This window comes from Bos indicus, chromosome 10 (assembly GCF_029378745.1).
Source record: "Bos indicus isolate NIAB-ARS_2022 breed Sahiwal x Tharparkar chromosome 10, NIAB-ARS_B.indTharparkar_mat_pri_1.0, whole genome shotgun sequence".
NCBI classification, from domain to species: Eukaryota; Metazoa; Chordata; class Mammalia; order Artiodactyla; family Bovidae; genus Bos; species Bos indicus.
The window spans coordinates 78754782-78782558 of NC_091769.1; the positions used below are offsets into that span (position 1 = coordinate 78754782).

Genomic DNA, 27777 nt, shown 5'->3' on the forward strand with positions numbered 1-27777 from the left:
TTAATGTTGTTCAAATCAATCCTTTCTTTCCTTTCATTCATGGTAGGCTAAAGAGGCAAGTAATCTGAGGTCCTTTTTCTCTCTCCTCTTAAATTTTACTTTTATGAATAAATGATATTCAGTGAAGTTTGTTCTTTCAAAGATAGATTACTCTTAAATAAGTTTAATAAGGTAGAGAAATTAATGTCCAAAGGACTGTGATACATCAAATATCTCTATCATTCTAGTGAGCTGACCTATGAGATACAAAACATCCTGTTCTCTTAGGAAATAAGAAATCTTCTTAACCTGACCTAAAACCTTTATTGGACTCCAAATGTCACTATTTGATTAAACTTAAGCAGTATTAATAGTAATCTGTTTTCCTAATTCTTACAGTCATTCTGTAGGTTATTTCTTTGCTATAATCCACATCTTTTTCATGTTATCTCTCTTAATATTGGCAGGTCCAAATAAACATTTTACAATACTACAGTAATAGCTATGATCGTACTTACACTGTAAATAATAAATTTGAATCTGCTGGGATTGAAAAAATATATAATTACTACAAAATAAACATTCAGAGTTGACAAATATTTACTCTGTATAAAGCACCATATTTGATATAGTAAGAAATATAAAGAGAATTAAAGTCATGGTCCTTTTCCCTCCAAAAATGTACAGTATATTTGGGGGCCAACGTCAGTAATTGGAATGAAAGTAACTATGATAACTCTTACAATAGAAGTTTAGTTAAAAGGCTTTAAGAATTTAGGTAAACTTAAAACTAGATTATGGTAATGATTATACAGCCAGATAGATCTATTAAAAGCTATCAAATGTGTACTTAAGTGAACTTTATAATAGCTGAATTCTGTCTGAATAAGGCTGTTACAGAGTTCAAGGAAAAAAGAAATTCTTTCTAGTTGAGGAACTAAGGAATATTTTTTGCCCCAGATACAATTTAAACTGTATCTTAAAGAACAAATAGTATAGGAGGTCAGAGAAGGCAATGGCACCCCACTCCAGTACTCTTACCTAGAAAATCCCGTGGATGGAGGAGCCTGGTAGGCTGCAGTCCATGGGGTCGCTAGAGTCAGACATGACTGAGCGACTTCACTTTCACTTTTCACTTTCATACATTGGAGAAGGAAATGGCAACCCACTCCAGTGTTCTTGCCTGGAGAATCCCAGGGATGGCGGAGCCTGGTGGGCTGCCATCTATGGGGTCGCACAGAGTCGGACATGACTGAAGCGAAGCAGCAGCAGCAGTATAGGAAGTAGCTTGTCTAAGGACTAAAAGCTCAGGAGTACAAGAAATAATCTAGATGAGCTAGTTCAGACATTTCTCCATGCCTTAGATTGTATGGTTTTCATTCCTACCAGTATACATATAGCTATATGGCTATGTCATTTCCAAAAAGTTTTCCTCAATTCCTATTGAGAAAAGCATATAACTGTACGTTGAGGTCTTTTTTTCTTTCCATCAAAAATAAGAGTTTGCCTCCATGTTGAGCTGATGGGGAAGTTATAATGAAGAGGGTATATAATTCAGAATTATTTCACAGTTGTCAGTGGCTCCACTGATCATAACAACCACTGGTACTTGTTTCCACCTTTATAGTTTAAAATCACTGATACAGGTACTATCTCCTTTGAGTCCCATAACAGCCTTTATTTTTCCAGTGAAGAAAGTAAGATTAAAGGAGGGAGAGCCTAGAGCCTAAAATGATAAAGACGTGCTAAAGGAAAGGTCAAGATATTCTGGACTGCTAAGAATAGGATGAGGAAGAGAAAATGGTAATATAAGTAAATGATCTTTAAAAAATAAAAATCTGCTAACTAAATTGTATACCACACATGAATTAAAACACGTCTCAGACAAAAAATAAAGCAGGTCAAGTTAACTACTCTCATCAATAAAAGAAAACCAAAGGTGAAATTTTTTGTAATAAGCCAATACAACCATATTATTGACAGGAACAGCTCATTGTAAAAAAAAAAAAAAGTCTAATTGACGGTAGAGAAAAGTACATAGGAGTCTTACAGTTTTTAAATAGGTAGTCATCCTTATTATTTGCTTTTTAAAATTTAAATATTAAAATTTAAAACAAACCATTGACATAGAATTTCTCAGATTGTATAAGTAAGCATATATACAGCAAAATTAAATGTAAATAAAGCCAAATTAAATACAGAAGCTTAATTTTTTAATTTAAAATGTAACTGCCAGCCAGTAAAATCGTGCTAAAAATAAAGAGGGCTTTCTTAATGTTCATCAAAGAAGATGATTTGTTTTATTCTTGGCTTTGCCCCCACCTGACCAACTGCTCAGAATCTTTAAATATGAGCCATATTGTGTAGATTTATTCCAAGTATTTTCAAGGAAAAAGAATGCAAATTAACCTGGTGAGCAGCAAAAGAGAGTCAGTTTTATGAAACCTGAGTTGATTAACCTGCAATCAAGTGTAGTCTCCATTTTAATATTTATACATCTTTATATTGTTATGAACCTATTCTTAACATGGGTTTTATTTTGTTTCTCTCCTCCCTCACTTCTGTGAAATGCAGAAGGGAAAGGGTGTTTGTTATTCACACATTTGTACCCCACTAACTGGTATTGCACAACTGGCTTCCACTGGAGAGCCCCTGACATCGCAGGGAACGGTGATCAAAATTCCATACACTAGCTTCAAGCTGGGGGCTCGTAGCTACTGCAGCATTGAAGGGGGTCTTTTCCTGGCTTCTTTAAAATAAGCATGGTGATGGGATGGTTTAAGGGAAGAACACCTCTCAAATCACTTGACCACTGCTGCGCTTCCGTGTGTCCTGCTTCCTTCATAACAGCTTGGCACTACATTCTTTCCCTGTATCTTAGTGGGCCTGTGTGTGTACAAGTGGGTGGGGGTTGGGGGTGGGGGCTGTCAGTAGATGCTTATATATTATGCATGCATCTTTCAATGTTAGAGTGATGTGCCTTCCCTTATGTGTCACAGATTAAATCTTCTGTGTTCCTGAGAGATTGGGCTGTCTCTCTCTTATTGTTGTAAGATTCATGTGTTTTGATGTTTACACCCTCAAATGTTCTTCATGTTGCATTAAACATAAGTTGAAATGTTCTCCCATAAGAGTTAGCTTTTCATGTTGGGCTGAACAAGTCTTCATTTCTGTGTAGCAATTCATGTTATTATAACCTATGGCTTTCAATTGTACCTCCCATAATGAAGAGCTGACTTTAAACACTGTGCTATTCTTGTTATGACCTAAGCATAAGGTAAGTCACTTCTCTAACTGTATCTAAAGATTGTGGTTGGTTGTTAAAGTTTCCTCAGCTTTGTTTAAAGCATTTTCACTTTTTTTCCTTACCATTTATTATGTGCTCTTCCCCCTTTTGTTTTCTGTTTCATGGCTTAAGATTTCTTAATGGACAATGTGATCTTCAGCAAAAATTATATATGTAAACACATGTTGAAATGAATTAAATGAGTTATTTGATTTCTGAAAGCAGTCTTGATTAGTAAATTAATTGCCTAAATTTTCAGTAAGTCTCTTGTGTTTTTTATTTCCTCCGTTAACTTTAATGTATTATACTGTTTCTACACATGATTTTAGTTTTTATTTCAATTAAAAGGGGAATTGTCAATACCAAAAATGTTAATTTTAGTAAAATAACGAAATACAGTAGAATAAAGTAATAGATCATCCAAGGCCATACTTTTCATTTTTAATCCTTGACAAATTGGGTAAGATAAAGGAAAACAATAACAAAAAACCATAGAACTCAAGACAGACCTGTATTGCCTTCTTTATAGTCCATATTGTTCTTACAATATGAAAATGGCAACCCACTCTAGTATTCTTGCCTGGAGAATCCCATGGACAGAGGAGCCTGGCAAGCTTTAGTCCATAAGATTGCAAAGAGTCGGACATGACTAAAGCGACTTAACATTGTGAGAACAAAAACAGTAGTTGTTTTTCATCTTTATCCTTTTAAGTAAACCCCATTACATTGTGAGCTAAGCAAAGTCTTCCTGTTGGGATTTTATAAAATTAAGTCAATATTAAAAAAACAACCAGTTTCATGGTACAAAAATAAGGGGCATTTATTGCATGCACAAGTATTAAAATGTTTTAATTTAATTTCCTTAATTTTTTAATGTATACTCAAAATCACTAAGCTAATTTGAAAGTAATTTCCCTCAAATTTGAGTCGAATAGCCAATGTAATATAAATAAGAAAACATTGGTTATACAGATGTTGGCAATTTTTGAACCTAAATTCACAGATTTAAAAATTTGAATTTGTTTCATCATCCAAATTTCTCTTTCCAAAAGTGTTTGAAATGTATCATTCTAAACTTATGTGCCACAAAGCAAGACTTGAGTTTCTTTATTAAATTCATGTTATGAATGAATTTTTTGTTTTTTAAGCCACCTAAGGAAGGGAGAGGGTTTTTTTGTTTGTTTTGTTTTTTTATTGTGGTTTTGGTTTGGTTCGCTTTTTTGGTAAAAACAGCTAGTACTTCACCTCCATTTCCATTTACACAATATATAATCTGTTGAAACATTTGATGAGACAATTTGAACTACTCATCTGAACTGCTCTGTTCATTGTAAATCTCTTGTTTCTATCCATACACTAGCTCCACTCTAGATTGGAAGGGCTTAAAGATGAACTCTGGAGGAATAGAGGCTACGACTTAAGAGTAACTATTACTGATCAAAGGAGCTGCTTTCCATTCGCAAACATTGCTTTGCGCTATGGGTTTGGGCTCCTTCCGTTTCTACATCTTGTTGAAGACCTTCTTGACTTCCATTTGACTTCCTTGAACTGTTTTTGTCTTTTAACATTTCCCCCTTTCTTTTCCTTCTCTATCCCAGATTTTTCTCTCACTCTTTTAAGTATCTCTTGTGTTCTTTGAATGGCTTTTTAAAATGTAGTTTATCTCTTTATTAAGCTTATCTATTATTTGTCTATTAGTATTTGTTTCTTTTCTCCTTTAAGGCTGTAGTGATATAGTTAACACTTATTTTCATTCCATGGTATGCCAACTTGCTTTTTATTTTGAAGCAAGTTCATTAGTCATTCTTACTCTCTTGGTATAAATTTTCAATAAGAAATAGCAGAATATTCTGCACTTACATATTGTCCCTTTCTATAAGGCCATAGTTTCTTTTCTATCTTCTAGATTTACTCAAGCCTCTCTCTCTCCTTTTTCTTTTCCTTGCTCTCGTGTCTTCCTTCCTGTATTATTTTAAGTAGTCATTAATATTTTTCCCATTTGGTCCAGAATTGTTATTCAATAAAACTGTAAGTAAAGCATTTAAGAATGTTATCTTCCAGACTAGTTTCTTCATTCTAGTGTATTTAAAACTAATTAAACAATCTGGGCCAAAAGAGAATAACTTTAACATCTGGAATTATTTTTCCCCTTTTTTTCTTTCTTTTTTTTTGGTATGTGTGTGTGTGTTTTTCTTGTGTATGTTTGTGATTTTTTAATTAATGTTGTTCTTTCTTTAAACATTAACACTTGTTTTTTTCAGGGAAGGACAACCATAACCCACCCTAAGTTGCAACATTCCTTTCATAATTTGTTTCATTACAATAGTAGACTGTGTTAAGCAATAGAAGTTAATTTGTTGTGTATACCATTTGGGGCAAGCTGCTGTGGAGTGGGAAGAAGAGGTGTTTAAACTGCTTCCTCTGAAATTAACAAGTGTCAGTGTCATCAAACATGGCTCTTGAATTCATTAGTTTTGCAATATTTAAAAGAATGTTCCACTTTGAAATATTTGAATCAGCATTAGTTTCTGATTAATATATCTACACACTTAAGAACTGGCAAATTAATGACTTTAATTTCATAATTTCTCTTTTCCCCTCATTAACATATGTAACTAAAAATGACTATCAAGGACTCTTTAATTACAACTTTATTACTTGAATTGCATTATTATTTTAGTCAAGAGATATGCACAGTGCCTTTACTATTAAGGAACTGAATTCACAATTGAATATGTGGTAATTTAAATTTTTCCCCATATACTAATTTCAAATACACATCAATTTTAAAATGCCTTTACTTTTACCCTTGTCCCATTTACAGTATTGTGCCCCATTTTTTTTCTAGAAATCAGTCCTTTCTTTAAGTAAGAAAAGGATAAGTTAAAACTATATGGAAAAAACTAACATTTTTATTTACATGTTATGGTATGTGCGATACATAAAGCCTTTGCTCCTAGACCTCAGGAGTTTGCCCATTAAATATGCATACATATCTGTCTGTCTTTGTCATGAGCCCTAAATTACTGAGTTTATGCTCTCTCTGCAGGTCCAGTCCAGGTGCAGCAGCAAGGAGAACATTCTCAGAGCCAGTGAGTATATCATTATTTCAGATGGACTAATGGATTAGAACTTGGGGTTCAGCCAGAAGGAAAGCTAAAAATGACATTTTAGTGAAAGAATGAAGTAAAACAATGGGGAAAGTTAATGTCAAGAATACGAATTTTAGAGCTTTGCCTTCTAAAAATATCGTTATCAATATATTAATGAATATTTCCCTTATACCAGTTGTTTTTGCAAGCTGACATCAGAACTTCGATAACACTACTGGTTAGGATAGAAATGAGCTCCTCTGTGACTCAAACATGACAGCCCTCTTTAATTGCAGCACTGCCAAAAAGTTATTTGAGAACAGACTAAAATAATATAAACACACTAAATGAATCTAACTAAAAAAGAAACAAAGATTCCTAAGAGGATACATCATAATCATTTTGTAACTATGAATTTCTAAAAGATCTTATCTTCACAGGCAGCATGTTTTAGAACATAATGCCCTAAACCAAGGATGAAGAAACCATAATTTTATTTTTCTGTTTTGTCACCAATAACATTTGCATGGAAGTAATTTGACTTTGTGTATTATTTATTTTCCTATCTTATAAGAAGGAAATATAAATAGCTTTTCCTTACCTATATCCTTGAAATGAAATGACATCAATGGTTATACTTTGAAAGCTTTGGGATTCTATGAGAAAAGTGCTGTGTAAATGCTAATTTTTTAGATATTGTTCTCTGTCACTTAATGATATCACTGTCTTCTTCCTGATCATTGTCAAGAAAAGAAGTACAGGAGGGCCATACTGAAATTGGTCCTTACTTATACCACTGGGAGTTTTAGTAAATGGAATGGTTTCTGTTTCCAGCAGAATGTCTGTATTATTTAATAATCAAAAAAAAAAGTCAATGGAAAACTTCAAATAGGTAAAATTTTGTTTTATTTTGTTTACTTTAACGTAAAATTTTCTGACTTCTGTGTTGTGAAATCTGCTACCTTAGCTTGAAAACCTTGAGCTATTAGGCAAACACACTGTTAGTTCTTTGCCCAGAGACTTCATGTTAGAGTTATATAAAAATAAATGCAAACAGATTTGTTTAACTTTTATACTTTTGTGAGTTTTCATAATGTCTGACAGACATGTGAATCTGAGGGAGGCTTTTCAATTATAGAAGATGTAAAGTCCTGTAATTCCTTCTTAAGACCTAAGATTGAGAAAACTAAGAGTCAGAGAAGTGATGATTGAATATTTACTAAAATAAAACAATAGCAATAAATAACATTTTAAAGTGACATTTTTCATGATTGCTGTATAATTTCCATTCAGTGTTGATCCTGAGATGATTGTGGATCATTGACAGTGATAGTGATGATTCAGAACAAAAATAATTTTGTATTGAGAACAGATTTCTTTGAAATTTTTTTCACCTCTGTCATGGATCTTTGTGCTGTTAGAACTGCTTTCATTTCAGTTACGCTCTTACTGACTTGTTGGCTGTTAGTCAGATGGACATTATGATGGTCCATATTTTTCTGTTCATCTTTTCTTAGGATGAAATAGTCATGTAGATGCATGTAGAGAGTCCATCCTACATTGTAGCCTCTTAGTTCTGTGAGTTCTACAAGTTCAAGGTCTTTCCTCTCAATACTGCTTTAATAACTCATGCCTATAACCACACTCAGGACTTTTTCATCATAAGCTATTCTATTTCTGAACTTCTTAATCTCAGTACTTACTTGTGTGAAAGTTGCTCAGTCATGTCTGACTCTTTGCAATTGCGTTGACTATACAGTCCATGGAATTCTCCAGGCCAGAATACTGGAGTGGGTAGCCATTCCCTTCTCCAGGGGATCTTCCCAAGCCAAGGAGAAACAGCTTCACTGCTTATTTTTCCAATTATTTAAAGAAGAATTAACACCAATCTTTCTCAAACTCCTCCCAAAAATTGAAGAGGAAGGAACATTTCCAAACTCATTTCTTAAGGTCAGCATTACCCTGATAACAAAGCTAGAAAAAGATCCTGCAAGAAAAGAAAAATGCAGGTCAATATCCCTGATGAATGCAGATGCAAAAATCTCAATAAAATACTAGCAAACTAAATTTAACAGTACATTAAAAAGATCATTCACTATGATCAAGTAAGATTTATCCCTGGGATGCAATGACAACTCAATATATGCAAATAATAAATGTGATGCATTAATTAACATTAATAAAGTCAAAGAAAAAATCATACAATCATCTCAGTAGACACAGAAAAAGCATTTGACAGAACTCAACATTTGTTCATGATAAAAACTCAACAAATTTATAGATATGGAAAGACTGAGTGAGTGAAAGTGGCTCAATCATATCCAACTCTTTGTGAACCCATAGGCAATAGCCTGCCAGCTCCTAGTCCATGGGATTTTCCAGGCAAGAATACTGGAGTGGGTTGCCATTTCCTTCTCCAGTAGAAGAAATAATAAAGGCCATATATGATAAGCTCACAGCTAACTTTATATGCAATGGTGAAAAATTAGAAGCTTTTCCACTAAGGTCAGGAGCAATACAGTGGTGCTCACTCTCATCATACCTACTTAACATATTACTAGAAGTCTTAGAGCAGTTGGGCAAGAAAGAGAAATAAAAAGCATCAGAATTGTAAAGGAAGAAATAAAATAGTCCATATATGCAGAAGACATGATTTTATATGAAGACAATCCTAAAGACTCTATCAAAAAAAGAAAATGTATCAACAAATTCAGTAAGTTACAGAATACCAAATTGACATAAAAAATTCAGTAGCATTTCTATGCTCTTAACAATCAGTTATCTGAAGAAGAAAGAAAATAGCTTCAAAAACAATGAAATACTTAGGAATAAGTGTGACCACGGAAGTGAAAGATCTCTACACTGAAAACTACAAGACATTGATGTATGAATTCAAAGACACAAATAAATGGGCAGGTATCCTTTGTTCATAGATTTGTTATTGTTTATTTGCTAAGTGTGTCTGACTCTTTGCAACCCTATGGACTGCAGCACACCAAGCTTCCCTGTCCTTCACTATCTCCCAGAGTTTGCTCAAGCTCATGTCCATTGAGTCATTGATACCATCCAACCATCTCGTCTTTTGTCTCCCCCTTCTCCTCCTGCCCTCAGTTTTTCCCAGCATCAGGGTCTTTTCCAGTGAGTCAGCTCTTTGCATCAGGTGGCCAAAGTATTAGAGCTTCAGCTTCAGCACCAGTCCTTTCAATGAATATTCAGGGTTGGTTTCCTTTAGGCTTCATTGGTTTGATCTCCCTGCTGTCCAAGCGACTCTCAAGAGTCTTCTCCAGCACCACAGTTTGAAAGCATCAATTCTTTGGTGCTCAGCCTTCTTTATGGTTCAGTTCTCACATCTGTACATCACTACTGGAAAAACCATAGTTTTGACTATATGGATTCATAGATTGGAAAAGTTAATATTGTTAAAATGTTCACACTGCCTAAAGCCACTTATAGACAGTAGACTGTACCTATCAAGAGTGCAATGGCATTTCTGTAATAGTCAAATCATATGGTTCTGGCCTAGAAACAGACAATAGACATAGACCAGTGAGACAGAATCAGGAGCCCATTCATAAATCCAGTCATATATGGTCAACCAATATTTGTCAGGGGAGCAAAGGGAGCAATATTCGGTGGAAAAAAGTCTGTTCCATAAATGGTGCTGGAAGACAATTTTTCCACATACCAAGGGGCATGGGGATAGTTTCAGGATGATTTTAAGTGCATTACATTTATTGTGCACTTTGTTTCTGTTATTATTACATCAGCTTCACCTCAGATCCTGAGGCATTAGATCTCAGAGATTGGGGTCCTGTGATATCAGTGATCCCAGAGAAGTATAAAAGCTTGTGAAAACAACACTCTTACTTAAAAGTAGCACATGTTTTTCCTTGAAAGGCAAATATTATATCTAAAGCAGTTGAGCCATTGCCCTTGTAATTTCATGAACATTTCAAGTGAGGAGTTCTTTAGTCTTGGTGGCATTATCTTTTGTTGTTCAGTCGCTAAATCATATCTGACTCTTTGCAACCCAGTGAACGACAGCATGCCAGGCTTCCGTATCCTTCACTATCTCCCAGAGCCTCTCAAACTCATGTTCATTGCATCAGTGATGCCATCCAACCATCTCATCCTCTATTGTCCCCTTCTCCTCTTGCCTCAATTTTTCCCAGCATCAGGGTCTTTTCCAGTGAGTCAGCTCTTTGCATCAGGTGGCCAAAGTAATGGAGCTTCAGTTTCAGCACCTGTCCTTCCAATGAATTCAGGGTTGATATCCTTTAGGACTGACTGATTTGATCTCCTTGCTGTCCAAGGTACTCTCAAGAGTCTTCTCCAGTACCACAGTTTGAAAGCATCAGTTCTTCAGTGCTCAGCCTTCTTTAATGGTCCAACTCTCACATCCATACCTGACTACTGGGAAAACCATTGCTTTAACCATACAGACCTCAGGAACAGTATGAAAAAGCATTATCTTGCTCACCTTTGAATCAGAGCAGGTAGCACACTCCATATTTTCTGGGCCTCTTGTAAAGCTTGAAGTTAAAGACGCTTGAGAAAGGAAGAAAGAAAGCCAGAATTTCCCTGGAGTGATCAAGATTTCTATTCTTAAATCAAGGTCCAATTTTCCTACTTTTATAAAAATTAAACTATCTGACAATCTTTTTCTTTCTTCAAAAAGAAAACAATGGCTTAAAATGGATCCTGGATGATGTTGGGGACTCTACTGAATGGCAGCATCAGTTCAGAAAGATCATATCCAGTCTGTGAGTAGTAGCTAGCAGGCTTTTGTACCACAAATCGAATACCAGTCATTGGAGAATACGCAGTGACCTATTTGGGGCCAATATACCCTTAAAGTAAAAGTTAAAGCGTCAGTCACTCAGTCATGTCCAACTCTTTGCGACCCCCTGGACTATAGCTTGCCAGGCTCCTCTGTCCATGGAATTCTTCAGTCAACAGTACTGGAGTGGTAGCCATTCCCTCCTCCAGGGGATCTTCCCAGCAGGAATTAAACCCACGTCTGGTGCATTGCAGGCAGATTCTTTACTGTCTGAGCCACAGGGAAGCCCTAAAATACCACTATGTGCTTATCAGATATGTTATAACATTTGGAGCCAGTCATCAAAAATAATTCTGCACCATATAATAAAAAATTTAAAGTGTTGAGACCATTTAGAAGATCTGAAATAAAGGAGAAATATCAATAATATCTTAACTTGTACATTGTATAAAAGTATGACAGCTTCCAAATAATACATTGTTGTTTCTTAATTCCCTTACAAGTTCCATTTCTATTAAAGTTTGGTTACAAAAACTAATTCCCACCAAAAATCTTAAGAGAATTATTTTGGTGATGTCAAGAATCTTGTCTTCTAGGTGTGACCTAAGAGAACGTTTTAGATTTCCATCTCTTTGACCTGATATATAGTTTGTCATCAGAAAAATCACCTAATAGTTGAGTATAGTTCCATAGGAAACCAAGATTCATTATCAGGAACTGGAACCAAAGGAATCTGGGTGGCTACCAAAAAAAATAAGGTCGTGCAAAGCCAGTTTGGTTGTATGCGTTAGCTAGTTCACAGGTGAATAACAGCCAAGTATGAATGATTGAAGATGCAAATGAAGTGCTCTATAGAATAGGGCGATTTAGATAACATAGTTAAAAGGAGCATTAAACCATGGAGAGAAAAGGAGGAAAATAATAAAAATAAATAATACAATGCAGATGAAAATGTAGAAATCCACTGCCTTATTCTATGCACCTTGGGTACAACCTCTCTACAAACATGTGGTCAATGGTCTTGAATGGAAGATGTCTCTTTCAGAGAATTGTCTGTTTGTAGAGGATTTCTAAAAACTCCTCAGCTTAAAAATCCACAAATTCAGGTTAGATTATGCCTCCTTGAAAGCCATGAATCCAAAGATCAAACTTTTAGAGTTGTATTACTGTGCTCCTTACTGACAGTACTTGATAAGATTTAGTAGGGTTCTGGAGTTGTTTTTCTCTGATGTCTTTTCCAAAAGATGACTTATCTGGGCTTCAGGTCATGCAAGTGTTATTTTAAAGGGTATTGAGGAAAGGGTACTTGTACCTACTTATAAGACTTGGTGTATGGCATGAATAATTCCTTGCAATACTTAGCCATGTCTGATTGCACTAATGTGGAATTTGGAATGAAGATGATATTCCTCAGTGTATGTGGGAGAGTTGATGGAACCACAGAAAGATTTTATCTCATTGTTATTAAAGACAATACCTTAGGCCATGGAAGTTCAGGAATCTCTGAATTTAGCTGATCTGATATTTAGATCTATGTTTGTGCTCTCTTGCCTTTCCTGAAGATTGAGGGTAAAGTTGACAGTAAAGTATCTTAGTAAGTGTGAAGACTTTCCAAAAGTCTTTAGTAATAGGCCTAGTAAAATAGATGCCTCCATCACTAGAGAGAAAGGTCAGAATTGTCTGGATTGGGAACATGAAATCAAGAAACTTTTGCTATTACTAGAGTTGTAGCTCTCTATCAAGGAAAGGCTTTAAACCATCCCAGTTATAAGTGAACAATGACTACATCATATTCAAAACCCAGACAGTAGCTTTATGAAACCCATTTGGAGATGTTTAAGGGTGCCCTGAGGTTTGGGCTCTTACCCATGTACTGCTTTTCTTACCAGGATTATATTGGTGACAGATGAGAGAGTAACACTTTCCCATCAATGTTAATTATGTACAGTGGCAAGTTTCTTCTTTCACTGGTGGATAACTTCATATAAAATTATAACGAGATTCCATTTGGGGTCCTTCAGAGCTACTAAATAGCTAACAGTGCAATTTACACACAGCTTTCTCCTAGTACCTTTTTTTGTGACTCTGGAGCTGATCGCTGGCATTCTGTAATTCAGGCTTTGAACTCAATTTGCTGTTAAATCAAAGAGTTAGTTCTTTGGGGTATTATAAGGGCTATAATTTCAGTGAGGGCTGTCTTTCTGGCATGATGATTAGTCAAGACATTTTCTCTAGGCTCCATATTATCTCCTTTTGTTTGAGCCCCTACTTTTATAATAGCCACTTCCTCAGGAAGCATTAGAGCACTTAAAGATTCTATAAATTGCTAACCATTCTTAATTGAGATTCCTGCTGAGGTCAAGAATAGTTCCTTGTTTCCAAAGCATTTCAGAATCATAGAATAACCCAAAAGCATGTCCACTGCCAATAAATATATTAACTTTCTTATCTGTAGCTAACTGAAACTTCTGGTGTGCTCACAGAGTTCTGCCATCTGGGAAGATTTGCCTCTGGCAAGGGATCAGTCTAAGGATGAAGTGTTGTTCATTAGGTAGGCAGTAAGTGAGGAGCTAATCTTAACTCACAAAAGGCCTGTTCATGTTTAGGGCCCAGGGAAGAGGTTCCCTTTCCAAGTACTTGGTTAAGTCTTAAATTGGCATGGCAATTGCAGGAAAGTTGGGAACTCATTGCCTGCAATAGTCAGTGAAACTCACGAATCCTTTTAATTATCTCTTTGTTACTGACATGGGAAATTTTTTAAGAGATTTAGTTCCTTGAGATAAATCCTGTTCTGGGTACTGAATTTAGACAAAATTGTAACTTCTCTTTGGAAATTTTACCCTCTTTGTGAGTTGAAAAAGTAAGTGGATAGAAGGAATTAGTCTTAGAGCTCACTCTATCTTTAGAACACAACAAAAAGTTATCCCCATGTTGAATAAGAATAGAATCACAAGGAAATTCAAAATCTTGAAAGTCCTGATTGAGGACTTGTGAAAAATAGTAGTGTTTCAGTAAATCTTTGCCATGTAAATGTCAAGATATATTTTGTGTTTTCTTAGGAGAAGGCAAGCAAATATTGACTATTTTGACCTAAAAAGTCATTAAAGAAAGCAGAATATAAATCACAGTCAAATGTGCAGCCTCAGGAGGCACTGAAGATAAAATAGTTTTGGGGATTAGTACTACATGGAAGTGGGAAGTGATTACTCTATTATGGCCCTATTTGCTGAACAAATCCATATCCCCACCTATTCAGCCTTTTGATTGGGAGGATAGAAGTGTTAACAGAAACACTGTAAAGCAATCATCCTCCAATTAAAATAAATAAATTAATTTAAAAAATAGTACAATATATGTTGAATCTTTTCTCTGTTTGCTTTTATCTCTTAGTTTTAGTGTCTCTTTAGCTTTGCTAGTGGAGAAGGCAATGGCACCCCACTCCAGTACTCTTGCCTGGAAAATCCCATGGGCGGAGGAGCCTGGTAGGCTGCAGTCCATGGGGTCGCTAAGAGTAGAAAACCACTGACTGACTTCACCTTCACTTTTCACTTTCATGCATTGGAGAAGGAAATGGCAACCCACTCCAGTGTTCTTCCCTGGAGAATCCCAGGGACGGCGGAGCCTGGTGGGCTGCCGTCTATGGGGTCGCACAGAGTCGGACACGAATGAAGCGACTTAGCAGCAGCAGCAGCTTTGCTAGTAAAAGTAATGCTCAAAATTCTCCAAGCCAGGCTTCAGCAATACGTGGACTGTGAACTTCCAGATGTTCAAGCTGGTTTTAGAAAAGGCAGAGGAACCAGAGATCAAATTGCCAACATCCGCTGGATCATGGAAAAAGGAAGAGAGTTCCAGGAAAACATCTATTTCTGCTTTATTGACTATCCCAAAGCCTTTGACTGTGTGGATCACAAGAAACTGTGGAAAATTCTGAAAGAGATGGAAATACCAGACCACCTGACCTGCCTCTTGAGAAACCTGTATGCAGGTCAGGAAGCAACAGTTAGAACTGGACATGGAACAACAAACTGGTTCCAAGAAGGAAAAGGAGCACGTCAAGGCTGTTTATTATCACCCTGCTTATTTAACTTATATGCAGAGTACATCATGAGAAATGCTGGGCTGGAAGAAACACAAGCTGGAATCAAGATTGCTGGGAGAAATATCAATAACCTCAGATATGCAGATGACACCACCCTTATGGCAGAAAGTGAAGAGGAACTAAAAAGCCTCTTGATGAAAGTGAAAGAGGAGAGTGAAAAAGTTGGCTTAAAGCTCAACATTCAGAAAACGAAGATGATGGCATCTGGTCCCATCACTTCATGGGAAATAGATGGGGAAACAGTGCAAACAGTGGCAGACTTTATTTTTCTGGGCTCCAAAATCACTGCAGATGGTGACTGCAGCCATGAAATTAAAAGATGCTTACTCCTTGGAAGGAAAGTTATGACCAACCTAGATAGCATATTCAAAAGCAGAGACATTACTTTGCCAACAAAGGTCCGTCTAGTCAAGGCTATGGTTTTTCCTGTGGTCATGTATGGATGTGAGAGTTGGACTGTGAAGAAAGCTGAGTGCCAAAGAATTGATGCTTTTGAACTGTGGTGTTGGAGAAAACTCTTGAGAGTCCCTTGGACTGCAAGGAGATCCAACCAGTCCATTCTGAAGGAGATCAGCCCTGGATGTTCTTTGAAAGGACTGATGCTAAAGCTGAAACTCCAGTACTTTGGCCACCTCATGCGAAGAGTTGACTCATTGGAAAAGACTCTGATGCTGGGAGGGATGGGGGGCAGGAGGAGAAGGGGACGACAGAAGATGAGATGGCTGGATGGCATCACCGACTCGATGGACATGAGTTTGGGTGAACTCTGGGAGTTGGTGGTAGACAGGGAGGCCTGGCGTGCTGCAATTCATGGGGTCGCAAAGAGTCGGACACAACTGAGCGACTGAACTGAACTGAGCTTCTGGTTCAAGAGAGTATTTTACGCTTTAGGGTATAGGTTTCAGTGGTTTATTTTGAACATTAATAGCTTCAGCCCCAGTAATCCTCCCTATTTTCATCAAATTTTTGCTCACAGAATGAAAAAGCTTGGGATCTCCTCTAGATCTTCATTTTAGGGTCAACTTAAGCACAAAAATACTGGTAAATCAATTTCCAATTAGCCATTATCTCTTTGCAAATAAGGGAGTCCTTTGGGACTTCAGGAAAGAAACCATCAGGAAAGTATTTAATCTAACAATTCCATTTATACAGTACAGCCTGCCTAGCAAGCTAGCAGGTACGATATCTCAGAAGAAGAAAGACTGTTCTTTTGTTTAATGTCCAAAGGTAACAGTTATGAATGAAGTAGAACTAACAAAAGGAGTATTTGTGAAACATTCTGAATTTTTTTCAGAGTGTTTTTTACCTGAAGGGAGAGATTTTTAAGATTAATAGTGGGGGCTTTCCTGGTGGCTCAGTGGTAAAGAATCTGCCTGCCAGTGCAGGAGACATGGGTTTGAATCTGATCCAGGAAGATTTCACATGCCACGGAGACTAATCCTGTGCACCAAAACGCTGTAGAGCCCAGGAACCACAACTATTGAGCCCATGTGCAAGCACCTGCTGAAGCCCACATGTCCTAGAGCCTGTGCTCCCCAGCAACGGAAGCCACCTCAATGAGAAGCCTGCACACTGCAACTAGAGAGTAGTCCCTGCTCTCTGCAACCAGAGAAAGCCTGTACAGCAGTGAAAACCCAGCACAGCCAAAAATAAATACATAAATAAATTTTAAATTGTTCTTTTCAAAAAAAAAAGAAAGACTAATAGTGTATGCCTCTATATCAATTAAAAAAACTTTTTGGCAAGGTTGTCCTTTAATATTTATATAAATTTCTCCCTGGAAATTTAAGAATAAAAGAAAAAATCTTCAAAACTCACTATATTTTTTTTTCCTTTTAGCTTCTTAGCTAAAAGACAAGACAGTTAGCTAACACAAGACAGTTCATTTTTGATGTCCTTTTTTATATAGTATTGATAAGTGTCTTTATCAAGAGATTCCGTCTTTTGAGATTTACTGACCCTGGTAGGAACATCTAGTTGTTTTGTCTGTAACGCTAGCAATTTATTTATGAGTTTTATTTTGTTTTTATTCTAAGACTCAAAATATTCAGCAAGGTGCTTGAGCTCTAGCAAAGGCATTATTTCCTATATCATTTTTTGCTTGTATACTGTATCCCCCATGTTGCTTAAGACTGTTTACAAAAATCTAGGAGAGACTTAGGAGTCACATCTGCTTTAACATCTACTCCTGAGTGCTGTCTAAAACTATTAAACAGCCTGTCCCTAAAGTCTCCTGAGTTATCCTTTCCTTGCTTGTAAGACTAACTCAGAGCCCAGTGTACTTTCTCAGGAAGGACTTTGGGAATAGCCTCCTTTCCTCCAAAGGACTTTGACCAATTTCTATAGCTTTTCTAAACCCCTCTGGTTTACTACACAATTTAGATTCTTCTGTGCTGTGCTTAGTTGCTTAGTCATGTCCAACTCTTTGCGATCTCATGGACTATAGCCCACCAGGCTCCTCTATCCGTGGGGATTCTCCAGGCAAGAATACTGGAGTAAGTTGCCATGCCCTCTTCCGGGGGATCTTCCCAACTCGGGATTGAACCCAAGTCTCCCACACTGTAGTCAGATTCTTTACCATCTGAGCCCAGAGAAGCCCAGATTCTTCCGAGTTACCTTCAGATTCTTCCCATTCGGCTTTTCTCACAGTTTTTTGCATCTCAAGCTTCCACAAACATGAACTAACTGTTAGAGATCTGGAACCCCCGGGTATGTTCTTAAAATTATTCCAAATTGCTCTGCAAATTCACTGTGCCCTTTCTAGGCTTTGGAAAGTCGTTGATGACTCTCAGCCAAGAGGAAGAAGAGAGCTTAAAATCAACCACAAGGGATTTTTTTCTGTTCTGAAGGAAGTTAAACTTTAAGAGGCAGCTGAGTTTTGAAAGTTTTTCACCAGCTGAAAGGAAAGAGGAGTGGAGCAGAGGGAGAGATGGGCAGAGGTAAATGGAGGCATATATGATGGCTAAAGACAAATAGATAAAACCCACTAGGTTCAAGACATGATTTTTGGAGAATCTAAACAAATATTAAGTTTTTCTTATTTTTATTTTGCCTTAACCGAGAAATTTCTTGAAGCAATTTTGGAAGCTGAATTTCTTATGGACGTTTCCTGACACCAATCAAAAATATCCAGCTACTAGATGTTTGGAATTTTGTTCCTTTTTTGTCCTGCAGCACCTATCAAACAATTTTGTCCATAACAGAATTTCCCCAAAGTGGCCACTATAATTCCAAATTATCCTTGGTGAGATTACAGATAAGTACAAAGATTTGGGGTACAACATGTAAGGAGTAGGAGTCTGGTCTGGAAGAGGCATAGACTTAGGTTTAGACTAAGGAAAGTGAGAACCTGTGAATAGTCCATCCAAAATGTTGCTTGGATACCTCCTACATCAGACTCCCCAGCCTAATGAGTAGATGGTCCAACTACAAACTGACATATTTATAGTTCTAGAGCATCAAAAGTTTGAAGGGGAGCTCTCTTCTGTAACCAGACTCTCACTAACAAAATAAGACCAAGGAAATGGGTAACCCAAGGCATAAGGTAATCCTTGTTCAAAGGATACCACTTTGAAAATAAACCTGAACCTCGCGGTTCCCAGAACTAGTTTGTGAAATAGACTTATTGGGGCCTACCCCCCATATTTTTCCACACGAATTTTCCCCTTATAGAGGTATAACAGAAAATGACAAGGATAGACAGAGATATATGGTAAAGTTCTTCGTAATAAGATGGGTTCCTTATTCCTACAAGACAAAATAAACTTAGCAGTTGGGGAGCTCAAAGAAAATAAATCAGTGTTTGGTCTAATATGAGACTCACTTATCTCACTGTAATGATTAGAGAGAGACACTCCCATTCCCCAGAGCAAAGGCTTAAGGGGTCTCAGAGGAGCTTGCTGTTGTCAAATCAAGGATCTTGGGCTTTGGTGGGAAGGGGTCTGTCTTGCCTGGGTCTCCCTGTACCCTCTAAGTTGGTTGAATGCTGGCTTCCTGCAAATAAGAGGTTGTTATAGCCAGGGAAAAATCTATCTTAACAGTATTAGTAGTTTCTCACTGTGGGTTCACCATTGAAATATTTATATTTGGAAGCGAGGTTTAAGTTGAGGTTTTCATTGTGACAGTTTGATTAGGATTGGGTAAAGTTCATGATATAAGAGTTAAGATTGGTGGACACAGCAAGACAAGGATTTTGTGTGTATGGTGTGTGGTAATGGTGGTTTAGTCACTAAGTCGTGTCCGACTCTTGTGACCCCATGGACTGTAGCCTGCCGGGCTCCTCTGTCCATGGGATTTTCCAAGCAAAAATACTGAAGTGGGTTGCTATTTCCTTCTCCAATGTATGGTGTGTGGCTTTGTTTTATTTTACTTTAATTTTGGCCTTTTTACTCTACAGAATAGTTTTGCATATAAGCAAAATTTGAATAAAAAAACAAAACTGAGCAAAGCTTAAGTTGAGCAAAAGGGCCAGTGCTAACTCCAGGAAATCCTGCAGCAATCCATAGGAGTAAAAACATGTTACAGTTGTGATTTGAACATATTGAATTTTTGATGTATTCAGTCAGTTAGCCTCAATCTTCAGGTGTCAGTCAGCATGAGTACCTAAGACACAGACGTTATGTTAATAACAACCTAACCAAACTAGATAGAGATAAAGAGCTATATTCTTTCAGAGAAACAAGCCATTCCAAATCTGAAATGACTAAAAAAGTTCATTTCATTTCATTCATGGCTTAAATTCCACTGGTGTCAGAGATGAAGTGTCGTCAATTCCAAGAATGAAGTCTTTAGGTAATGTTTCAGATGCAGTCTTAACTAAATGTCATAGGAATACAGGGTCCAAAATTTCTCTCATTGATAGGCTCCTCTGGTTTCTAAACCATCAAATAAATCACCATGGCTTCCAAAGTCTACACAAAGCCAATCCTCTGTGTCCTTCCTTTTTTTTTAATTGAGGTGAAATTCATGTAATATAAAATTATTCATTTAAAGTGAATAATTCAGTGGTACTTAGTAAGTTTATAATGTGGAATCACCACTTCTGTATAGCTGCAAAACATTTTCACCACCCCATAGGGAAACTCCATACCCTTTAAGCAGTTACTCTCCATCCCCCAACCACTGACAACCACCAGTCTGCTTTTTGTCTCTAAGGATTTGCCTATTCCGAATGTTTCATATAAATGGAATCATACAGTTCTGCTGTTGCTGCTAAGTCACTTCAGTCATGTCCAACTCTGTGTGACCCCATAGACAGCAACCCACCAGGCCCCCCCGTCCCTGGGATTCTCCAGGCAAGAACATTGGAGTGGGTTGCCATTTCCTTCTCCAATACATGAAAGTGATAAGTGAAGTTCTAGATGAATGTAAAATGTAATAATTTTTATCTAGCTTCTTTTACTTAGCTTAATGTTTTGGAGATTCCTCCATGTTATAACATGTATTAGTATTTCATCCCTGGTTATAGCTGCATAATATTCCATTGTATATTTATACCATGTTTTGTTTATGCATTGATCAGTTTATAGACGATTTGTGTTTCCACCTTTTGGCTATTGTGACTAGTGCTGCTTTGAACTTGCCTGTACCTATATTTGTTTTTGAGTACCTGTTTTCAGTTCTTTGGTGTATATACCTAAAAAGTAGAATTGCTGGGTCATATATTAATTTTATATTTAACTTTCTGAGAAGCTGACAAACTATTTTTCACAGTGACTGAACTTTTGTACATTCTCAACAGCAGTGTACAGGGATTCCAGTTTCTTCATATTCTTACCAAAACTTGTTACTTTCTTTTTTCTTTTTTTCATTTCAACCATTCTACTATGAGTGAAGTGGTATCTCATTTTGGTTTTGACTTGCACTTCCCTAATGAGCAATGATGTGGAGCATCTTTGCATGCCCTTCTTGGCCATTTTTGTATCTTCCTTGGAGAACTATCCATTCAAGTCCTTTGTTCAATTTTTAATTAGGTGGATTGTCTTTTTGTTCTAGGAGTTCTTTCCATATTTTGGATACTAGACTTTAACTTACATATCATTTGCAAATATTTTCTCCCATTCTCTAGGTTATCTCTTCACTTTTTTTATAATGTTCTTTGATGCACAAAAGTTTTTAATTTTGATAAAGTTTGATATGCCTAAGTTTTCTTTTGTTGTGTTGCTTTTTAAATTTTTTTTTTTTTTTTAGGATTTACTTATTTACTTTTGACTGAGCTAGGTCTTTGTCACTTTGCACAGGCTTTTTCCAGTTGCATCAAATGGGGGCTACTCTAGTTGTGGTGTGTGGGCTTCTCACTGCAATGGCTTCACTTGTTGCAGACCACAGGCTCTCCAGCATTCAGGCATCGAGAGTTGAGCGTGTTGCCTCAGTAGTTGTGGCACTATTAAATTTTTCAGTCTTTCTTCCTTTGTATCTTAACGTGTAGTTCACTTTTATATCTCAGGTATTTTTGCATTTCACGGTGAACTAGGTAGGCCATGGCATGTTTTAATAAGTATCTCATGGAGATTCCATTCCCAATAATAAAGTAATTTGTATGTTTCATCTCTGGAAGAATTTTTATCACACAAATATATATTTCATTTTCTTGCCTTAAAATGAAAGCAGCATGTCAATGACAAATTTGGGATTAATATGATCTGTTGTACCAAACTCCAGGCACCCCTCCCCAGTTTTCCTCCCACCTGCTTTTCCAGCCAGGGTTTAGGGTCAGGCAGCCCTGACCCACTAGTCCTGTAGTGGGCCACCTCACAGCCAGCAATGGAGGCATGAACCCTGTGCCCACGGCATGCCTCACTCCATGGGAAGGGGCTCTGCATCACAGCAGTGCCCCGGCTGCCTCCAGTGCAAGGATCTGCACATGAGAGCTCAAAAGAGTCTTAGTGTTTAAACTGTCTTTGGTATTATCCATTTAAGAGTTAATGGGTCTTTCAGGAAATTCCTAGGTTAAATAATAAAGTTATTTGCAGTTTTGTCTCCCTGCTCAAGAAGTGTCTGGGTTAGTAAAGGTATGTTGATGAAGACAGTGGTACGTAGTAAGGTCATGTTTCTATTCTCACTCTAGTAGCCAACATTAGTTATCTAGGCAGAAATATCCCTAGAGTGCAAAATGATTTTTCTGCACCCTAATTTGATGAAAAGGCATCCTTCTTCGTTTAACTATGTGAAAGATTCCATGCTAATTTCTGCAGACTCTTCTCTGAACAAACTGTAAAACAGGTAAAATAGAGGCTTTGGGGTTTCAGTTTTATAAAGACAGAACTGACTTCCTTCTTTGAATGAATTAAGAGATTTTACTACTTCAGTAGCAAAAACTGGAATAATGATTCAGTTGAGTCACTACTGAAGTAAGGGATTTCCCATAGCTCTATTTTGAACCTGACTCACCACTGCCCTCCTGTTTAAGCAACTCTTTTCTTCCAAATTGTTTTGCCAGTTCTCAAAGACTAGCACATTCATGCCAGATTTCAAATAGGCTTTTACTTTCAAAGTAGTTTTATCTTGCAGACACGCTTACTTGACGGCATTACTATTTTATGGGAGACATTAATTATATAATAGAACAGGGTTCCGTGGGATGCAGAGGAGATCAATGTCACTCATTGAAATTCTTACCAGAACTATTAAATGAAAATTTTGAGAGATATTAGTTTATCTGCAGCTCCTAACTTTCTATGAGGCTTTGCTTTTTCTGCTTTATGCATAAAAGTTTGCCTAGTCTTACTCTAAGCAACTGAATTTTACAATTTTTAGGGTTTCTCTCACTGATCTTAATACTTCAGGCCAAAGTTTCAGAAATTAGGTTTATTTCTGTTTTATTTTATAATTAATTATTTTCTATCTATGACCTCACTTATATCTCCTTCTTGGTCACATGCCTGTATGTTGATATCGCATACATAGTATTCATACATAATAGGTCATCTTTTTTAATGATGCATCATCATTTTAATGATGGTGATCTTAAATATTTGTAAGAAATCTGTCCACCATTCCACTACTGTTTGGTTTGATAAATATTTCCTCTAATGCTAAATCTAGTCCATTAAACCCTTTCGTATTTAAAGTATTATAAGTCCCAAATGTTAATTCTAATTTAAGTAATGAAAGACATTTCAATAAGCATGATTTGTGACGTAACCTGAACCCTCCAAATTGATATGCTGCTCAAATTCAGGCACACACATAAGCAGAGCAAGTGGTTGCCTTTTACATATATATAGTATATGTATATACTATATATTTTTTTTTAGATACAATGAAAAATCTGTAGATCTCAAACATGTGTCCTCACTGGCTCATTTTATACAAGAAAACACACTCTAGTATTAAACTGCTAAGCTAAGTCGCTTCAGTCGTGTCCAATTGTGTGTGACCCCATAGACGGCAGCCCACCAGGCTTCCCCGTCCCTGGGATTCTCCAGGCAAGAACACTGGAGTGGGTTGCCATTTCCTTCTCCAATGCGTGAAAGTGAAAAGTGAAAGTGAAGTCGCTCAGTCGTGTTCGACTCTTCGGGACCCCATGGACTGCAGCCCAGCAGGCTCCTCCATCCATGGGATTTTCCAGGCAAGAGTACTGGAGTGGGGTGCCATTGCCTTCTCCAAGTATTAAACTACTTATATTCAAATCTTGGTTTCTCTACTTACTAGCAAGTGCTCAGTATCTCTTGCCTTCATTCTCTCATCTGTAAAATGAGGATAATAAGAATATCTGCCTTATAAATTGTTGTGAAGATTGAACTGTGAAATGTTCAGTAGACAGTCACTCAATAAATGTTAGCTAGTATTATTATTACTGCTAGTACTACAGATATTACTGTTACTATTTTAATAAATATTCTTTAGAGTTAGGGCACTGTCTCAAAAAAGAAGCTACTACTTCAGTGAAAATGTGTAAACTGAATGGGGTAAGAAAGTAAGCCTTTAGAACCATTAATTTTAGATAAACTTATAAATCTGACCTCGACCTCTGGAGAATTGAGTTTTAAGAAAATGGGTGCATACAGAACTATTTCCAGGGTGTAAGAAAAAGGGAAAGGCTAAAGGAAGGCAGGTCAGCAATTATCATCCTTGGTATTGTTCTCTCCTTTTAAAATATCTGTTTCCTTTTTCTCCAGCTTCTCCGAAGTCTCCTACTTTGGGCCCAGTCATTAAGTATCAGTGTATTCAGAGTCTCCCTTAGACCTTACATTCCCATTCTGTATTCTGCATGTGCAAGATCACCCATTCACAAAGCTTCAGTAAACCTGTATTTCCCCCTAAACTTTAGTAAATCTCTTCTTGAATATTCTACAAGTATCTCATACTCGGCATGACTAAATTTATAATCCCAGTCTGCTCAAGAAGTGACATCAGTATCTACCTAGTTGTCCAAACCAGAAATCTTTACAGTGTTTATCTTTTATTCCTCTCCCTGCAACCGATTTCATCTTTCTCAAATGCAAATCTGAGCCTATCATACTCCTGTAGTGATTCATTCTTTAATAGCTTCTTGCTGTTCTCAGAGTCCCAAATCCTTGAAATTGTTTACAGTCTAGCTTCTGCTTACCTCTTGTTTTACCTCTACCACTCCCACCTTGAATTCAGTGCTCCAGCCAAATGACACTTTCAATTTGCAAATAGTACTCTCTTTTCTCTTTCCCTGGAAAACTTCTGCTTATCCTGTATTTCCTCCAAGAGGCACTTCTCAAATCTGAGCGCTTCTCAAATCTCAACTACTGTGCCTTGTGGTTGCATACCTTATTGCATGCCTATTTGCAGTATGGTATTTTTTTGTCTTCACTTTTTTTCCATTCTATCCTAAGCTCCTTTCAATACCTCATCTATCTTGTTCACCGGTACTATTCCCAGGATCTAGCACAATTACTGTCTCTTGATAAATGAGTTGAGTTGGTAAGTGAATAGATAAATTAAAGGTAAACCTTGGGCAAGCGGAGGAGGCAAGGGACAGCAAAACATCCAGAGTAAGAAATCAGAAGGGAAGCAGAGAAGGAAAACAGTAGACATTAGCAGAAATGCTAACCTCTTCTTACCAATACTGTTTTTCTTAAGTGCTTCTTTACTTTAAATTATTTTCTGTTTTTCTGGCTCTTATTCCTTCACTCATTCTTACTATTGTCACCTAGATTTGGGACCTATTACTACCCCTTACCTGGAGTATATTTTCATTACTTTATGGTTTTAGTCTTAATACCATTCAACCCTATTTTAGATAGATAAATCTTCTGGTTAATTTTCTGCCCCTTGCCAGAAAAAAACATGAAGCTTTCTTTTTTCTTCGTATTCCATAGGAAAGAGAATTATGAAGTAGTTCTTGAAGAAGTATGTTAATTTCTTGAAGTTCTTATTTTTAGAAAATTTTCTTAGTTCTCTCCTTCTGTAAACTAATTCCTTACCCCCATAGTTGGCACTTACTAGATCAGACACCAACTGCTTATCATCACTTATTCAATTTTTCTTTACATGGCTAAGCATAATTAGTAATTCTCTTCCATAAATATTTATTGAGGTACTATTTATAAGCACCTCCCTTCTCAACTTTCTCATCTTATTTCTAATTTATTTACCAACTTCTTAAATTGTTTATTTAACAATTTCTTGAATACTTTTTCATTTGTAAAGCCTAATAATTCCATAAGAAGTATTTACTTTCAATTTAAATTTGATATCATTTGTCTTGTTTTCCTAGATTATCATATTTTTATTTTGTATGAAAAATTATGACTCATTTATTACTTTTAGCCAATCTATTTTAGTCCCTTCATTGTCAATATGATATCTGGTATAGCTAAAAACATTTAGTTAATAGATTGCAGAATAGGAAGTCCTACCCTTGTTTCACCTAGACACCAGCTTAACAATATTTGGACCAAAATATCTTTATGAAAACTCCAGACACTACTTAAGATGTTGCAGTACCCACATATGGGCAAAACCAAGAACAAGCCAAGAGCAGGGCATTAAAATGGGTAAGAAGAGCCTTTTCACTTTACCTGTGATCTTTTCTGCCATGGCTTATAGTCTCTTGCTAGAGAGAGAAGGACAAAGAAGAGTATACCCAACTTTCCAGCTTTTCACAAGGTTGCCAAGGGAGCTGGTTTCTGTCTTGCTTGATGCAGTGTTAATGTAATCAGTATGGTTTTGGTGCATACAGGCCACTGAAAGCAAGGGAGAGCAGGAGCAACTTGCATCAACACCAGAGAGCCTGTAATGGCGAAGAGCCCAGCATGGCTCAGTGCAATGGAGAGAAGTCACCCAATTCACAGTTTCTCCATTGGGTAGAAGGGAGAAGAATAGAGCATATATCCTGCAATCTGGGTTTTTTGTGGGGTTCTGAAGGAGATCAGCCCTGGGATTTCTTTGGAAGGAATGATGGTAAAGCTGAAACTCCAGTACTTTGGCCACCTCATGCAAAGAGTTGAGTCATTGGAAAAGACTGATGCTGGGAGGGATTGGGGGCAGGAGGAGAAGGGGACGACAGAGGATGAGATGGCTGGATGGCATCACTGACTCAAAGGAAGTGAGTCTCAGTGAACTCCGGGAGTTGGTGATGGACAGGGAGGCCTGGCGTGCTGCAGTTCATGGGGTCGCAAAGAGTCGGACACGACTGAGCGACTGATCTGATCTGATCTGATCTGATGAAGTAGTGATTTCTACCTGACTCAGAGCACATGAGCCAGCATACCTTGGATGCCTAAGAATAAAAGAGTAGGTTGGTTTGCCAGTGCAACACCAGAAAACCTGCAGCACTGAAGGCAGCACAGAAGGAATACGAGACTATGGACTTCTGAAAAAGAAACTGGCAAACCTCTGAGCAGGAAGTCGTATACACAGCCAAGAGAAGCTGCATCACCCCAAAAAGGTTTCAGAGGCCTCCAATCTCTAACCAGGCTGATTGGTGAAAATCTTTCCCTGTACAAAGCCCGTCCATAAAGAATGGGAGGTGTGGCTAGTTTTTCAAATGCATAAAGCTCAGCCCTATCCAGCAAAAAAAATCACAAGGCATTTGAAGAAACAGGGAAACATGGCCCAATCAAATGAATAAAACAAATCTCCAGAAACCAACCTCAAAGGCACAGAGATCTATAAATTTCCTGAGAAGGAATTCAAGGTTTTGTTTTGTTTTTCTTTTGAAGCAAAATGGTCTGCATGAGAATACAGATAGACAACTATGCAAAATCAGGAAAACAGTTCATGAACAAAGCGGAAGTATCAACAAAGAGAAACTTAAAAACAACCAAATAGAAATTCTGGAACTAAAGAATACAATAACTGGATTGAAAAGTTCGCTAGGTTCTTTCAATAGCAGACTTAATCAAAAGAACAAACTTGAAAGAAGATCATTTGAAATTATCAAGTCAGAAGAGCAAAAAAGTAAAGACAAGTAAACAAAGCCTATGGGACTTCTAGGACTACATCAAGCAGATTAATATATGCATCATGGGAGTCTCAGAAGAAGAGTGAGAAAAAGGGACATAGAGCTTATTTGACAAAATAATGGCTGAAAACTTCCCAAAGCTGAGAAAAGAAATGAACATTG

The 27777-nt window shown here is 37.1% G+C and overlaps 1 protein-coding gene across 10 annotated transcripts in view; it reads left to right on the plus strand.

Annotated features, from left to right (window-relative positions):
• The window catches only part of GPHN (gephyrin), a 538037-nt gene that overhangs the window by 384525 nt on the left and 125735 nt on the right, over window positions 1–27777 (plus strand). For all 10 annotated transcript variants that reach the window (XM_019969080.2, XM_070796736.1, XM_070796738.1 and 7 more), the window contains one exon: window positions 6315–6357. In XM_019969080.2, the coding sequence (XP_019824639.2) occupies window positions 6315–6357 (43 nt within the window). The remainder of the gene's footprint in view (window positions 1–6314; window positions 6358–27777) is intronic.